This window comes from Cyprinus carpio, chromosome A1 (genome assembly GCF_018340385.1).
Source record: "Cyprinus carpio isolate SPL01 chromosome A1, ASM1834038v1, whole genome shotgun sequence".
Lineage (NCBI taxonomy): Eukaryota > Metazoa > Chordata > Actinopteri > Cypriniformes > Cyprinidae > Cyprinus > Cyprinus carpio.
In genome coordinates, this window is record NC_056572.1 from 3,751,575 (window position 1) to 3,769,178 (window position 17,604).

General features: G+C 36.2%; 2 protein-coding genes across 2 annotated transcripts; both read right to left on the reverse strand.

Moving 5' to 3' along the window:
• Positions 1–834: 834 nt before the first annotated feature.
• On the reverse strand, positions 835–9,228 carry LOC109072296 (cytochrome P450 4V2-like). Its single transcript, XM_042766763.1, has 11 exons — positions 8,946–9,228; positions 7,656–7,768; positions 5,252–5,337; positions 4,968–5,158; positions 4,328–4,397; positions 3,978–4,104; positions 3,688–3,861; positions 2,904–3,006; positions 2,628–2,762; positions 1,788–1,967; positions 835–1,661 (listed from the first exon to the last, which is right to left on the reverse strand). The coding sequence occupies exons 1-11, from the start codon at positions 9,130–9,132 to the stop codon at positions 1,498–1,500; spliced, it is 1,530 nt and encodes a 509-aa protein (XP_042622697.1). The 5' UTR covers positions 9,133–9,228; the 3' UTR covers positions 835–1,497.
• Positions 9,229–9,360: 132 nt separating this feature from the next.
• Positions 9,361–14,912, reverse strand: tlr3 (toll-like receptor 3). Its single transcript, XM_042766542.1, is given in 6 exon segments — positions 9,361–10,556; positions 10,558–10,702; positions 10,960–12,809; positions 13,197–13,391; positions 13,502–13,979; positions 14,500–14,912. Coding segments are annotated over 5 exon segments (2,691 nt in total). The 5' UTR covers positions 13,943–13,979; positions 14,500–14,912; the 3' UTR covers positions 9,361–10,496.
• Positions 14,913–17,604: the final 2,692 nt, after the last annotated feature.

Here is a 17,604-nt window from a genome sequence, read left to right on the forward strand (position 1 = left end):
TATTAATTTATGAAAATTGCTATGCAAATCTGAACTGAACTTTTTATCTAGTCAATGTTTTTCTTTATTTTAATATAAAGTAGAATAATAGTAGAATAAAATACATTAATATTTAATATATAATATAATAATATTTATAATATAATAATATAATATAACTAATATAATATATAAAATGTTTTACAGGTGATTTGTTATTATTATTATTACTATTATTATTAGTTTCCGTTCAATGTCAGGTACGTGGTCAAACTCAGAACAAAATAGTTTACTGGGGAAATATTTGCTAAATCACTTTACTGTATATTATATAGTATATATTTAAATATACTCAATTTAGGGCTGAAACGATTCCTCAAGTAACTCAGATACAAAAAAAATCATTGTTTAATGTATACTCGACTGGGATATATTTAAAATATTTTAGCATTTTTGTGAAAGAGAACAAAATGTAAAGGTTTTTTTTTTTTTTTTTTTTTTTTTTTTTTAAATCACTATCAGTAGTTTGCAATGTGCATGTCACATTAATCCCAAACTCTTGGCTCTCCCTCTTGAGTCTTATCTAGCCAAGGATCTTTTTCAATCAGTCAATACAGTCTCCATCATTTATTCTGATGTTGTCCCATAATTGCAGCCTTTTCATGCTGACTTTTCTGACCTATAAAATGAGATATGAGCATTCATGTGCAGTCCAACACCATACATTCTTATGGCATATGTGCCATGTGGTGCATGTTTGAGTAATTATTTGTGTGTTGATGATCCTCATGGCTAGAGTGCAAAATGAGTGAGAAAAAAATAAATAAAAATAAAAACATGAGACCTTAAACTTGAGATGCTTTAATAGTATTTAACTGCATTTTAAACAATTAGTAAAAAATCATGTTTCTACAATATTACTATCTCTTTAGATTTACTTGTGTAAAATCACAATGTAGAAAGAAAAAAAAACAAATCTGACTGATACTCAAAAAATTATCTGTAAACATTTAATGCCACACAAACCAGAGTTAATTTAAGTGTAGATTATTAAAAAGGTTTACTCATGGTCATTTTTGAATAATTTCTTAAATTAATTTTTATAGTATATTTTCTAAAGCCCTTAGTCATTTTGTAGTATTTTCAGTTATAGAATAGCTGCACTTTTGAAAATCAATGTGACCAACAAATTGGTATATGTTATCATGTTATTAATAATATCATTATTATCACAATAATAAACACTTTTTTTGTACCATTTACTACATTTTGTTATTCTTCCAGTTATTTACCTATAGCCTGTAGCATCTAATGAATCAGAAGTTAAAGCATATTCAAAGAAAACAGCTTGCTTCCACATTCCAAAATAAGGTGGATTTCATACAAAAGTGTAGATCAAACATGGTTGAGTTGAGGAATCAGGCTTAATGGTTACGTTTAGGTTTGAGTCATACACTACACAATACTGCCATCTTGTACAAATTCTCTTGACACTGTGTTGGCTATGTGTACTGTATATTAGTGCTTTCTGCGCTCCAACGTGATCCAGATGCCTTGCTCTGGTCGCAGTACCAGTTCGCCCAGAGGCCGGAGTTCCTCCCTTTTCTGACATGCTACTATGTTAAAGTAGCGCAGAATAAAAGCCAGAACAACCTTCTCCTCCATTATAGCAAAACGCTGACCTGAATACACACAAACATAAAACTGTGTATGTTATTAAAAAAAAAAAAAAAAAAAAAAACTGTGGAAAGGTAGACTGATACATTATTTTTATGTATGATGTTTATGTTGGTGTGTGTAGGTCTCACCGATGCAGTTGCGAAGGCCGGCAGAGAATGGGATGAAGGCATAAGGATGGCGACCGACACAATTCTCTGGCAGGAAACGTTCAGGACGAAACTCTTCAGGGTCGGGGAAGAAGCGTGGGTCACGGTGAAGGGCATAAGTTATGACGATGACATTTGCTCCTTTAGGGATTTTATAGCCACCTATTGAATACAAACACAAATATCATGTCAAATGTCCATCTTTACAGTTTCTTAAAAGGATAGCTCACCAAAAAGTGAAAATTACATAATTATTTATTCACCTTTATGTTGATTTAAAAGTGTGTGCTATTATGTTTATGAGTGGAACATAAATCATAACCAATAAAATAAAAAAAATAAAAAAAGGTTTCCTACTTTTTGCTATTGCATGCAAAAAAAACTAAGTAAAGTTTCTTTGTGTGTGTGTGTGTGTGTTCCAAAGAAGAAAAAAAAATATCTTTAGAATTTTCAATGACATTTGGGGTGAGTAAATAATAAGAAAATTCAATTTTGGCAGTTATCAGCTATCAGTACATTATGAAATTTCTCCTATTGTCATTCACAGAAGACAGGAGGTCATACTGTATGGGTTTGGACCTATTTGTGTGTGAATTATTGCTGAAACTAATGAACGAACAGAACAAAATGGATAAAACAAATGTACTGTATAAATTAACTGTATAAATAAAAATCTACTGTATAAATTATAAATAAATCAACTGTAAATAAATGAACTTTATAAATTATAAAATGTATAAATCAACAAAATACCTAATCAATGTATGCATGACCCAAAGAATGAATGAATATGTGATAAGCAGACTAATATAAGGAACTCACTGATCTGTGTATCCTCACAGATGGTTCGGGCGAAAAACGGAACAGAAGGGAAGAGCCGCAGAGACTCCTTTATCACACACTCCAGATAACGCAGTTTCTTCAGATCCTCTGTGTTAATAGGCCTCTCTGACTCGCCTGACACACACATGCATTGCAAAATTATCAAAATGAGTTCCAAGCTGTTTCAGGCTCTTTACCTCGCAGCAAAGTAATGATTTAAACCCCTATTCTCAGTGTATAACTGTAAAATATGAACCACAAGTGGGCTTAACACACCAAAAACCTCAAATAGTTCTTGTTGTGCCTTTTTTTGGACTTCAGGATGGGATCCTAACAAGTGTATGGCCCAGTTCATAGCAGCCGCTGTCGTATCATGACCCTGAAAATAAAGGAAAAAGGCTAATTGGAATCACGCCATAAGGATATATATAACATCACTCTAACATGAAGCTATTGTTAGTGATGGCTGCTTTTGAAACTCTGATTCATGAAGCTTCGAAACATTTGCAAATCTTTTATTACGTTTTAGTGGTTTGGATGTATCGAACTTGGCAAGTTACTTGATTTTAGCAAACAAGGCTTTATTGCATCATGCTCTTTCGAACATTGGTTTCAAAACATTTTAAGCTAGATGGCATTGATTTGGTGACAACATGAACAAGTGTCTAATGGTTTTAAGTTTTAAAATGTAGGTTCTTTTAATTTAATGAATTTTAATAAGTGTATAAAACAGAAAAGGTGGATGATAATGACCTAGTTTACCAAGTCTTGCCTAATAAAACAGAAAAACAAGCACTATACATTAATAAAAGAACAAAAAATTTTACAGGACATTCATATTTAAGGGTATTCATGAAAACATTTGTAATTGGTTTTTTAAGAGGTGTATTTATGATACTTCACATAATTATGGTGATTATGATATACATGTTTGGGATGAGTTTTTGTTGCATTGTTTTAACCAGCAGGTGCCGCCAGCCTTTGGTGTTTTGAGCACTTCGAAACAGTGAATCATTTCATACAGCTTCGTTCCTCCCATCACTAGTTATTGTAATAATACCTCAAACATAAAGGTGTCTACTTCCTCCTGGATATCTTTGTGAGTTAACTTTTTCCCATCCTCATCTGCTGTTTTCAACAGCATGTCCAAGAAAGCCCGCCTTTTCCTCATTCCCTGATCTGATTCGCTGTCAGACTCAACGTAGGTGATGTACTCTGCCCTCTCATTAATCACCTGCACGACAAAAAAAAACAAAAAAAAAACAAAAAAAAACCCACACGCACACACACAGGTAATCAGATGCAGCCTTGACCAGAATGAATATGGACAGATATTACATAAACACTCACACTCTCTGTGAAGGAGTGAAGGATCTTTAGACTACGGTTGTGTTCTCTGCCTTCACCAAAATAATTATACACAAAATCAGGCCAGTACCATGGCATCCTCTGGCGCCTGGTGATGATGTCACTCATCCTGTACCAATCAGAATAAAAGAAATGCATGTCCTTCACTCCATCAAAACAAACGTGACTTAGAAAAAAAAGCTATCTCACAAACCAGGAAAACACACACAGTCATTTGCATGGTTACAAACCAATATTAATTTGTACTCGCATGCACAACCTTATATCAGTCTAGCATCCACCATAAAAATGTCCCTGCCATATTAACACTAATAAATGTAAAAAGCACTTGCCTGTACACACTGCGCACATACTCAGAGTCATGGTTGCTCTGTGCATAGATCTTCTTTCCCATGGCAGTCTCTGAAATGTAACAATTCTGTTTTAAAATGTGATACTTGCTCCACATCATCAATCAAACTAGTTTGCATTGCCATCCTTTCACTAAAAACCAAAACCGGCTTAAACACACAAACAAAAGTTATTTCAATAGACTTTTAGTTTAGAATTTTATGTGGTTGAAAACAAAGCTATGAGGTATAAACTTACAGTAGTCTTTACAATGGCATGCAATGTATAGTGGTCCAAAACCACATAATTTTTACAACTCACAACTTTCAAAATTGCTTTGTGGAATTCTCGTCTACTGAAAGTTATTTTTGGAAAGACATTTCGTACAATCGGTTTGTTGCACAATCCACTGAACACGTTGTAGCTCTATCTTTCACAGCCTTGTGTTCATTCCTGGCAGAAATTACATATCGCTAACTGAAGGTAAGTTGTGTCTTGTTAAAAGTACCCGCTGTTCTCTTTAAAGTGTATTTGTACCTTATCTACCCCTGAAGTGTACATATCAGACTATCAGTAAAGGTAATGAAAGGTAAGTAATGTTAAAGTTTACAGGATAAATTGCAGTCAGAAAACCATACAAACCACAGATGATGTCAAGGGCACAGAGAGTGATGTGGTTAAAGCAGTTCAAAGGTCCTTTTCCAGCTTGTTTCTCAAGTTTCTCTATGAGCACCTCCGCCTGTTCATTCATCACCTCCAGGAACTCAGTTAGTATAGAGAAATGAAATGTCGGGGTCAACATCTTACGTCTGTGTCTCCACTTATCCCCAGTACTAACAGAAGGAAAGTAAGAAGGGAATTTAAGACTTTGCCTTGACTTGACTTGAATTTAATTAAAAGTTGCGTTTGTTAAATATAGAGTTTACCTTGTGAGTAGTCCTGTTCCCAGCCAGGGGTGCAGAAATTTGTATGCGTAGGCCTTGTCCATGTGAACAGGGTTACTCAGCACTGTCTGTATAAGTGGTAGGATTTGCCAAGAGCAACATATAAAAAGAAAAGTGAGGACTTGTAAAACTTCATAAAAATTGAATTCAGATGAGATGGTGTATTGAGTATTGATATATTTGCATTGAAAAAAAAAATCAAAGTAAAATGTTTAAATATTGCAACAGTTTTGATGCACTTTTTACCATTAGGTTTCCTAAAGACTGTGTCATTAGACTAACCCTAACCCTAACTGTTAAAATAGATATGTTTAGCTAGATTTTTACTGTATCTTATTCCTTGCATTTCTGTAAACATTTTGAATCTACTTGCCAACAATGGCTGCTGAAATGAAGTGAAATCATGGTTCACCTTCTAGGGAATTTGTGCTGCATCCTCTAGTGGACACTATGGGGACAGCCACTAGCAGGATCGGTGTCTGAAGCACGTGTGAAACAACTCCAGACCCATTGGCCCACGTAGCCCATGACGTCACAGGTGGTAGCCCAGACAAATAAGAGGGTACCTTCCGAACACATCACAAACGTTTGTCGTCTTCAGGAGCCATTTGTTTGACAGTGCATGTGAAGGTGTTATGGAGAAACCAAGGCAACTGAGCATTTTAGAAAATGTGTGCCTCTGTGTTCGAGGTTTCTGACACCCAAGGACACACTTGATCTATGCATTATGTGTCTTGGTGAGAAGCTTGCACTTTTGGTTCTCTAGGGCTCTGAATACGCTCGTTGTGAGAATTTCCAATGAGAAAGCTACATTCGCATGTGTTACAAGCTTACCAAGCTGACTTACTCAGAGACTTAGATGAGGGCAAGGGTTTGTCAAGAAGTTAAGGGTGGCGAAAGCGCAGTCTGCTGCCTTTTGGGAAGTTCATTCCCTGCTATCCCAACTCTACCTCTAAACTTCTGAGGGGGCTGGTTTGTCTCGACCTGAGGATTATAGGCAGTAGGGATGGGCCCGAATAGTGAATCTGTATTCAGAAATGCACGGAAAACAAATAACATTATACACACAGAGTAGTATACAAACATAGTATGTGTGATCACGAATGCCACATTCAAAAGTGATTTTAATGTCCCGCATATTAATTGTGGCTCCCTGATGCCTGCAATCTATATACAGTATAATTACCCATCAACATAATTGCGAGAGAAAGCATTAAAATATACTCCCATCTCATATTTATTCCCTTTAGGGGTTCCATAGTACATGTCATTTCCTTTCCGAACATGGCATTCGGATTCAGGCAAATCCCTAATAAGCAGGATCAAAAGACTAGCATGGCCACCTGTGCCCCTCTTCTCTTTAGGGCGAGCTCTAAGAGAAGCTGCTTACATTGGGCTCCAGGCTGGACTGATGTTGTTCTTATGTGTTTTGCTTGTTGGCGAACCATTGACTGAAGGTCCGGTCTCTCCCTGGGCCCTGCATGATGCTTTGGCTTATTGTAACCTAACCTTCTGAGGATAGCTGTGTTCTTAGCTTGGGTAAGGGGATGTCCCCTGATTGGCATGGGTTGCCCATTTTTCCGAGTTATGTTAGTGGCCCCAGGCCTCAGTGGCTTGCTCCTTTTCTGAAGGAAGGTTTGGTGCTCACTCACCAGGTGAACAGGCATGCACCATAGCATGGGTGAGTTGCATTCCATTCCCCAAAGTGTCCGCTAGAAGATGTAGTGTAAGTTCCCTATAAGGGGAATGTCTCGGGTTACACATGTAACCATGGTTCCCCGAGAGGGAATGAGATGCTGTGTCCCCTCGCCATGCTTGGGGCTTGCCTGTTTTCACGTCTCCTTCAGACAACCAAATGGGATTGGAGTTGTTTCACACATACTTCAGACACTGGTCCTTTCGGGGAACCATGGTTACAGTACATGCGTGACACCTAGAAATTCAACTAATCAACAACCATAACCAAATAACTATAATCACCAAAAACATTAGTATTCTTAAACATTTGCTTATCCTGTTGTTGATACTATTTGTCTTTGGGACACTGAATCTGGTTTTATTAACACTTTCATTGGACATTGGACTTGCATTACACTTGCATGACATTGGACTTTAATACTCAATGTATATTCTCTTTTAACATATTCTCTTATAATCTTTAATGCCTTGTGTATTTTTTGTACATAGATAGATTATCTTTTTTCTTATATTTAATGCACAGTCCTCAACTTTGTGGTGCTGTGAGATACAGTAAGTTCACTCACCAAGGTTCTCTTGATCTTCAAACATCCACTCGTACGGTGAAATATACTAATACTAGGCCAAAGACTCTGATCATAACAGATGAGTGTGCATGTTTTTCAGTCTATATGCAAGTGGACAATACCTCAATAGTCTCAGCATGGTATAAGATGAGAAATGGCACAGGTCCAATCCATAATTTAAACAGAGGAGAATTCCAGAATTCTTTTGTGTAGCCAACCACCTGACAAAAGAAATCTGAAAGAGAGTTTTCAACTTTTGTACTTAAATGCATTTAAAGGGTTACTTTAAGTCCAATGCAACTGGCATTTTTCACAGTAACATGGACATTAAGATTTTATGCTACGATTTATAGAGACGAAATAAGTGCCACATAAGAATCTATATGTTTCAACAATATTGTTTTCAACTATGGTTTGTTTAAGTCCAAACCATAAATATTCCCCAGTGTAAAAATGAGAGAAATATGGTGAGGGGAACTTAAAATTTTGGGTGTTGTGACTGGTCATTATTTCTTATACGATTTCCACCACATTACTGCTCCTGGAGGGCCACTGTCCTGCAGAGTTTCAGAATTGCAGAATCTCTGAAGTGGGTAAATTAAGTTTGGTGTGATAATGTTTGGATTATTTATTTATTTATTGGAAATAACTTATTGGAAACTCATTTGTGAAGCTTTGTTTGAGAGGTGGTGTTCAATAGGATATTAAATGATAGCATTATGATACTATTATTTTTATGTCCAAATACCAGATGCCTTCTTTTTGTACTCGGATGTAATAAGCATGAGAATGAGAACAGACATACGACAAGAAAACTCTTAAGAAAGTACTTCAAGGCAAGCTTTATGTCAGTAGTTTATACATTTACAATTGCACATTTGCTCTTCATCTGCGTGTTGAGACATATTTAAGAACATGGGTGAGGGGTTTGGCTTTATTTAGCAACTTTGAACAGGTGTCTGGATTTAAGGATGAGTCTAAATATTGTGTAAAATTTTTGACAGAGTGTAATGTAAATTTATGTAGGCCTATACATGTGAAGTTAGGGTGGGTTGTACTATCACTTCTAAGTGTCCAACATAAATCTCTAGGTTACCAGGATACGGCGTTTGGAGGTGCAATTATTCAGCTCCGCGGGAGAGGGAGGCATTGAGCGCGTGAATGTTTCCTTTTTTTTTCCTTTTTTTTTTTTTTTTTTTTTTTATCCCCAAAAATTAACTTAGTTACTAATTTAATCTAAAATCACCATAGTTGCATACGGATAGCTTTCATCATACATACTTATGTATATTGTGTTTATCATAAATTGTAAAATACAATATACTGTAGTTGTCATAAACAAAACTTGCTCAGATATAATACCTTACATTTTTATTATTATGCCCTGTATTAGTAATATTTTTAGTACTTACCTCTTCTGTTAGACTTAAAGTTGAGCGTGTTTCCTAAGAAGGGGTAAGTTGGACTAATCCCAGGGACAGGTTTCAGTTCTCTCCATTTGTGCACGTAATCTTTAAGTAGCTGATATGTTATGAAAGTCAGAAAAAGAAGAAGTGAGACAAAAACCTCCGATCCGTTTAATAGTTCAACGACTAGCATTTTGATTACGTTTAGTTAGATCTATATTGTAGTGGTTTTAGGAGCTCCTCGCCTTTTAAATGAGGACTTGAAAATGTGTGGTACATCCCTCTAAAGCCATGGGATGTGCTTAGATTTTCAAATAAGCACCATGACTTTTGTTTGTTTATTCTGCACAAGCATTTGATCACAATTTTCCTTTATTTAACGTTTCATGAAAAAAAATCAGAAAGACTTCTGTAATGCTGATATTTTTTTTTATTATTATTATTATGTATACATTATATGGGAGACAAGACTAAATATCACATTGGGGAAGGTGTTACATCTGGTAATATCACAGTAACTACAAGGTTCTCAGTAAGTAGTACATTTTCAATAGCATTTTTGTGAAGCATCTGCCTATAGAATTAGACTTTCAAAAAATAAAAACCTACCCTAGAAATATTCAGTAAAAGGTGACAACTAGCCACGGTCTCCCCTATACAGTACAAAAAAAAAAAGGCAAAAAAATATAAGTTTTCATTTGGTTAAAGAGATGACCACTGGATGGCTGCACTGTACAAAAGATTTCAATTCTTAAATACTCAAGCATATGTAATTTACACTGTTTAGCATTAACACAGACTTTAGAAATATTTTTGAAAAGTGCAACATTTATCATCACCTTCTCGGACAGAAACAATTCAATAATTAATACCTGAGAACATGCCAAAGCTGCTTAACCTAAAAAAAGAAAAGAAAACAACCTTATATTATGCCACTATACAGTATTATATTTGACTAAACTATAAAAAATGGAGGGGAAAATTATTATTTTTTTAAACATATCAATCATTTTGTAGTTTTAACATTAGATTTTTTAAAAAGTTATTTCCAAATACAGTATATATTACTCCTTTTATTTGTGGCCCTGAAGGCAGTGGCCAGCCAAATTCCAGATTCAATGAAATTGTTATGGTCACAGATGTGAGACTGAAATGATCTCTTTGGGCATAAAAAATAATACGTGAAAAAGCCAGTACCTTAGACAGAGTGGGCCCTATTTTGTCTGGACAAGTATCTAGTTGGAAGTCACAATGGGATTATGGTATTGTGATTACTAAATAGTGTATAAAAAAGGTAGCGAAACTTCTCCTGTGAGTGAATTTATCTGTTTGCTTAAAATAATTTGCCAAGTCACATTTGGTAGCTTCCTCGCAAGGCCATTGGATGTTGTGTCTGGTAGGTGGTATTTGCTAGGAAGCAGCACTCAAACCTAATCTCCCCTGCAAATTCTTTTGAAATGAAAATGTATTAAGAAATTGAAAGTAATGGAACAGAGAATCCAAGACTGTAGTACAAATAGTGAAAAAATTATTTCTAGTTGACCTTGTTGGTAGAGGCTAATGCTGAGCGGAGTTTCTGATGGAAAGCTGGGATTCGTTCCCTGTGTAAAGGCCAGTAGAGGATACAGTGAGGTTTCAACATGCCACGACGAAGATGCAGAGAGCGGTTCAGACTGTAATCAGTTACATCTTGCAAAAAAATCAGAATCAGCGAGTCACGATTGTCCTCCATTACCTGGTGAAGTGCATGATGGGCTTTAAATCTGCAGAGTGGAAGACAGAGAGAGTGTAAACACTTCTGAATTGAACTTGAATTCGCTAAAACACCTGTGCATTTCAGTAACTTGCAGAAAAGGAAGCATGTGTTTGGTGAATATGTGAGGTGTTTCTTTGAGGATCTGAATCTACACCTTAAAGAACCTAAACTGGTCAGTGGTTTGCATTTTATTAATGGTTACTAAATGTAATTGTAGAAAGCCTTTTTGAACCAGTTATAGCTAATAAGGACAATTTTACTTACTGCCTACACCATGGATCCTTTAGAAGCATTTCTGTAATAACAAAAAGGATTTTCCTAGACTGTCCCATGTTTTCAACAATGGTGTCAAGTTGAGAAAATCCAGGTATTGCATCTCTGTCTTCAAGAAAAAAATGGAATTTTTCATCCTCTAAGGGGAGCAAGCTTCGTTCCACCCATGGTCTGTCCTGAGCACTGTGGATGATATATGCATTATATGCATATCTACCTTCAGTAATGCTTTCATCCTCCAGTGACGCCAGCATACGGTTTACCATTATGTTCCAGAAGAACTGAATTCTCCATCCCTGGAAGTGTATCAAGAAGGCTGTAAATAACAACATTAACACTGCTGTGCTACTCAAAATGTACAGTGCCTTAAAAGGTGTCATATCTTTGCAGGACAATGGGTCAAAGTCCATGACGGAGCGGTTAAAGTAGGCATTTGGGGTGTTGCAGATGTAACTTTGAGGGAATCCAGGAATGCTGGCATTGGTAGAGTTAAGCCACTCAGAGAACCACAGGATGCTCTCGCAGGTGCAGTCAAAGGGGTTGTGGTCCATGTAGAGTTCTGTCAGGTTGGACAGCGGCACACCAAATGTGACATGTTGGACGGACGTTATAAGGTTCTTTTGAAGATACAAATACTTTAAAGACTGTAGGTCATCAAAAACAGAGGCATGCAGCTGATCCAAGAGATTACCATGGAGACTTAGCTCACGTAACTCTGAGAGGCCGCGCAAAGCATTGAGTGGAATCTCATCTAAACCATTGTAATCCAGATCCAGGAAAGACAGTTTTCTGGCATCCTGGAGGAACAACACTGGACCACCAGGGTTGGCCGTCTTCCACAACCTAGCCAAGTTGTTGTGCTGCATTTTCAGCACTTTCAGATGATGGAGTCCTTTCAGCAAGCAAGCATTTATGTTTGCAATATTGTTATTGCTGAGATCTAGAAATGTGAGGTTGACAAGTGGCCTGAATGGAGATGGTTCCATAGCTAGGGTCCCTTTAAGGGCACGGCCGAGCTTTAGAGTCCTTAATGTTGGGACGTGGATGAATGACGTATTGGTAAGGGAAATGCTTTGCTGGTTTATAGACATGTCAATCTCTTTAATGTTAGAGAGGCCCTCTAACTCATCTCCTTTCAACTGCTGATTAATGAAATTGTGATCAAGTAGGAGTGTAGTGAGGTTGCCCAAACTTGAGAAGGCTCCAGGTGCCAACTTGTTGATACCCATGGCAGTAAGATTAAAAGTCTGAAGGAGTGGAGATTCTTGCAAAGCAGCAAATGTTCTGTTTGTGACCGTCTTCAACCCTGTGATGCTCCAACTCAAATCCAGTGTCTTCAGGTTCCGAAGTCCAGAAAAGATATGCTCTGTTATCTCTCGGAATGCAGTATTTCCCATGCAGAGATGCTCTAATTGGACTAAATGGTGGAAAGAAAAGTCTTCAATAATTGGTAAGGATGATGTATGACTCTTAATCAGTGCTTTCTGCAGGTTAAGCTGCCTCAAGTTTCCCAGTCCACGGAAAGTGTCCTTAGTTAGGTGTCTAAGAGTGTTATGCGCCAGGGATAACATTTCCAGTCGGGGAAACCACTGAAAGGCGCCTTCTGCAATCTTCGACATTGTGTTACTGCTGAGGTCGAGCACTGTGATGTTAGTCTTCTCTAGACCTTGGAAAGTTGTGTTTGAGAGTGTCACCTGTTGAGTGTTCTTAAGGGAAAGCTTTCGCAAAGCTGTGCCAGCAAGTTCTTCCCAAAGACTGGTGGTAAACTGAAGGCTGATCTTGCAGTAATCCAGGACTAAGTCAGAAAGTCTAGCAATAGCCTGGAAACAGCCGTTCTCAACCTAGTTTATCAAAACAAATTGAAAAAGAAGACAAAAGTTTGCTGGAGTGAGAAAGGTAGAGCTAACCGAGGTTTACAACACCTTGATGATATGACATTGAACACTGAACTTTTAAAAAAATGCAGATAAACATACTAACTGACTGCCATTTATTTAAAAGTTTAGTTCAAGTTGCATTTGTTTGATAATCTAATGCTACACAAGCACTTGTTAATGCAACATTTCATAAGTTAGCTTTCCAAGAAAGATAACAGTAGATGCGAGTAAACACACGCTGTGGCAAACACACATGGTAAAATCTGAAATTCTGAAAGGGTTTTTATAGAAAGATTCTCATGTGCTGTCAGTGAAAGTAACCAGACATGTGTTACTTTCTGTTCTTCTTACCTTTTTAAGAGACAGAGACGAGAGTATCAGAACCCGAAATGCAGAAGAATTACTGAGGAATGAGAAGTCATTCTTTTGCAGTACAGAAATTTCATTTCCAGAGAGAACGAGGGTGATCAGGTTTGGCAGCTGAGGTTGTGTGCCCAGTTTCGCTGATTTCAGTTTGTTTCGAGATACATCCAACCATGTCAAACTCTACATAGGGCGGAAATAACCTAATTGAATCATGCTAAAAGACACCTTAAACTTTTGATTGCATTTAATATTCACATTGAATATTTAGTAAAATGTCTTCATAAACATACCTTTAGAACAGAGAAAGGCTCTCCATTTAGCTTTAGTCTGTTGTCAGACAGATCAAGTCTTGTTAAATGAAAACAGTTTTTCAGGTCTTTCTCACTTATCAAATACACTTCATTGTGTTGCACATTAAGAATCTGCAGGTGTGACACAGAAAGACATAGATCCTTTTCTATGGCAGTTAAAGAGTTGTAGCTGGCATCTATAGTCACCAGATTCGAGTACAAAAGCAGAGAAGACAGAGTTTTAAGTCTATTGTGAGACACATCCAATGTGGTGATATTTTTTGGTAGGTCCGTTGGAACCGCATCTAGATTCATATGACTGCAGTCTGCTTTGGCATTCTCAATCGTACATGTTGACTTGTGTGGATATGCAGTGTCTGCACAGTGGCCATGAAAACACATGCAGAACAACGGCAACAATATGAGTTTCATCAGTTCCATATATTTTCTTTCCTTCCTATTCTCTCCTCAAGTCAAGCTGTAATAAACATAATATTGTTGACAACAATATTTCATACACAGAATGAGTTTATAGACAAGACAATTTGCTAGAAAAGAAGACCAGGGCTATTCAGAATATTTTAACCAAAAAATAAAACTTCAGGATAAGTGTATTTCTATTTCTATTCTCTGTCTGGTTGAGTTGTCATATCAGTAATTTACTTCTGTTAGTCAAAACAAGTTATATTTTGCTACTGAAAAGTCATTTAAATGCATAACATTCTTTAAATACTACATTATACTTTAAATACATAGCATTTCATATTTCCCAAAATGTACAGAGAGATAAGAGATACTCAAGTTGAAACAACTAGCCACTATAGCCAGTAGCTATTAAAGAAACTATATTAACTTCAAAATAAGTTATAATTATAATGGTTAAGATGATTTTTTTTTTCTTCTAAACCTGGTAACATGATGCTACACGTGAATGTATTCATCTGTGATAAAGTATTAGAGCTGAATGTAGCATGTGTGATCTTTTATCATGGACTTACTTGAATTGTGACGATATAATTCCCAATGTTCAGCTCAAATATCTGAGTAGTTAAAGTGGTTCAAGTGCGAAGCAACTCGAGACAGACCTCTTGCAGTACAATATAATCTTTGCATGGGGGAAAATAACCTTCAATAAGGAACAATTCCTCTTTCTTACAAAGTGAAACAAACGAGGAGGCGGATCCTGTCACGCAGTGCCCTAGATATCAAATATCGTCATATTCAGATCCAGAGGTCAAGTCATTTATAATACATATTTTGTGTTACCCTTATTATTTGAATGCACATTCGATCAGGTTTCAAAATACTTCATGACAATTGCAATCGAATCTAGCATTTTCTTGTTTCAGCGACAACCAGCTTCCTTGTTATCATGTGAATGTGTGATTAATTTCATACCACTTCTGCTATTTCAACTAAAGTTTTCCCCCTCAATATGTTTTATTGGCCTCCAAAAAAGAAAGAAAGGAAATGAGTAAACCGAGAGGGAATTCCCCTTTTTATCTCTAGATGCAAATGTACTCGATGCAGGCTCTCGAGATTTTGTTGAGACTTTATGAATAATTAAATGCAATAGTTTATTTCTATTATTTATAAATTAAATGTATAACCGAAATAAACGGTTTGTTTTATATAAGTCATATACACTTATTTTCACTAATTTCTTCAGCAGTAATTCAGAAAAATGTCCAGCTCGGGGCGCCAGAGATTTCAAAATGAGATGACCGGTCAAAAAAAAAAAAAAAAAAAAAAAAAAAACTTTGTAGTAACTTAATGTTTATTAGGCTATGTTTGTTAGGCTATATTTGAATAGGATATATGAATATGAAAATATGTATGAATCTCGTGGCATCGATAACTATTTGAATGTACTTTAATTTGAAGGTAAAGACAGCTTTGGCTCAATTCCAAGGTGTGTGTGTGTGTGTGTGTGTGTGTGTGTGTGTGTGTGTGTGTGTATGTGTGTGTGTGTGTGTGCGCTTTAACGATCCATATACTAACTTTAATTCAAATTTAAATTTGGAATATGCCATTAGAACTCCAGGCTGGTCTCATAAGACTGCAGTGAACAGAGTTCAGCAAAGAAAGTGTCTTGTGGAATCTCTGTGTATGCAGTTCTTATACTTTGGATTCTGATGTGTGCTGTTACCTAGCAACTGCAGCAGGAAGTAGAAGGCCACCTGGAATCTGAAGACTTACAGACAAACAGCAGGTTACCGCTCTCTGCATCAGTATGTGTGTGAATAGCTCTTTGCCTGGGACAGGAGACCTTTCAGGATGTTTATTCCACAGCATTTGTTAAATAAAGATAAACTGATTAAACAGATATCTGGAGCGCCAGATTTGTATTGGTAATGACACTAAATAAACGCTAAATTATATGTTTAACACTCCTTTTTCATTTTAATCTCGTCAATATAACATGCCTTTTCTTCCTCTTTTACCCACAATCCATATATCTCTCTCTCCATACTATAGTGGCTGAACAATGCTAGACAGGTATTTATCTGTATGTATTTGTGTCCTTTCATGGTCAGCAATAATTCACTCCACACAAGTGATCAATATGCTGTGTGTGTGATGCTGGTCAACCTGTTTCGCTGACGCAGTTAAAAGTAACATGCAGCTATTCTCACAGAAAGTTACTGCAAGCAATCCCTCACTCCAGGCACCCATACAGACTCTAATGTACGCTCTGTGATTCTGAAAGAATCAGCAGTAGGTACTATCTGAACCATTAGAACTTTTGCATAATTTATGGAGTGTATAAATTTGCATGTAAAAGGATGAGGCTGAAGCTAGTTCTGTTACCAATGACTGTGCAGCTCATGTCATCTTGTTGTAAGAGCATCAAGTGCAAGAATGAAGTGGTGGACTTTGTGTTAGCAAAATGTATCTGGCTGACAAGGCCATTTTTATATATATACAGGTTTGATGCATCCATCAAAACCCTTTGGATCATTCTCAGAAATTAATATATCAGGTTTTGCATATTATGGTTTAGCATCTGTCATTAAATGAGACATAAAGGGAAATATTTTTGTATAATTACAATGCATACTGTATATTATGTAACATACACATGCACATGCATATATACACATGCATATATTATGTAAACAAACTTTTATTTTGGATGCAATTAATCATGATTATTCATTTGACAGCACTAGAGTTTAATATTTTGACATATTCATTATATTATACCAAGCACTCAACCTGTATACTGGTATACTTTAATTGTATGTGTACATAGTGCTGTATGCACTATTAAATCCCTTGTTTTATTGTTGTGATTATTTTTTATTATTATTATTTTCTTTTCTTTTATGTAAAGCACTTTGAATTACCATTGTGTATGAAATATGCTATATAAATAAACTTGACTTGCCTTGCCAGCTGATTTGCTGTTAAAAGTTTGGGATTCAAGAAACAATTTTTATTGATAAAAAGTTTTTGCTGCTTAATATTTTATGGGAACACATCATATACACACATATACATATGATACAATACCATTTAAAAGTTTGGGATGATAAAAGGATAGAAAGAGATTAATACTTTTATTCAGCAAGGACACTTTACATTTTTTGAAAGTGACAGTAAAGATATTTATAATGTTACAAAAAAAATTAAATAAATGCTCTTCTATTAAACTTTATTTACTGAAGAAATGTAATGGCTGAAACTTCAGTTTTGCCATCACAGCAAGTAGAAAATCAAAAGAGAAGACAAATAAATTGATCTATTTGATCCGTTTCCATTCATTGGTACAGAGATCTGCACTGTGGCCTTTACAGACGAAGAATATTCCTACAGGGAGAGAGGAAGAAAAGGGAGGTTTAGAGAAAATTGATGGACAATTAAGTAAGAGAGAAAGGAAACTGAGAGAGGGAGAGCAAACCTTGCAGAAATCAGCTCTGCACTGGAGTCAGCAACGGAGAGGGAGACAGAGAGAGGGAAAAGATTACTGTCACATTTACAAACTGGAATCTACTTATGAAGAAACACATACTTGGATACAGTAGGATATTTCTTGTGCACATGTCAGAGTCTACTATGTAGATTGAATAACCACAATGGCTGCTGTATGTTTCAGAAAG

Excerpts from the sequence above, each read along its gene's own strand:
- LOC109072296 (XM_042766763.1), bottom strand. The coding sequence starts at position 9,132 with ATGCTAGTCGTTGAACTATTAAACGGATCGGAGGTTTTTGTCTCACTT. Across the intron at positions 4,398-4,967 it reads TGCCCTTGACATCATCTGTG|AGACTGCCATGGGAAAGAAG; the intron begins GTTTGTATGGTT and ends GTTACATTTCAG. Across the intron at positions 3,007-3,687 it reads TAGACACCTTTATGTTTGAG|GGTCATGATACGACAGCGGC; the intron begins GTATTATTACAA and ends CTTTATTTTCAG.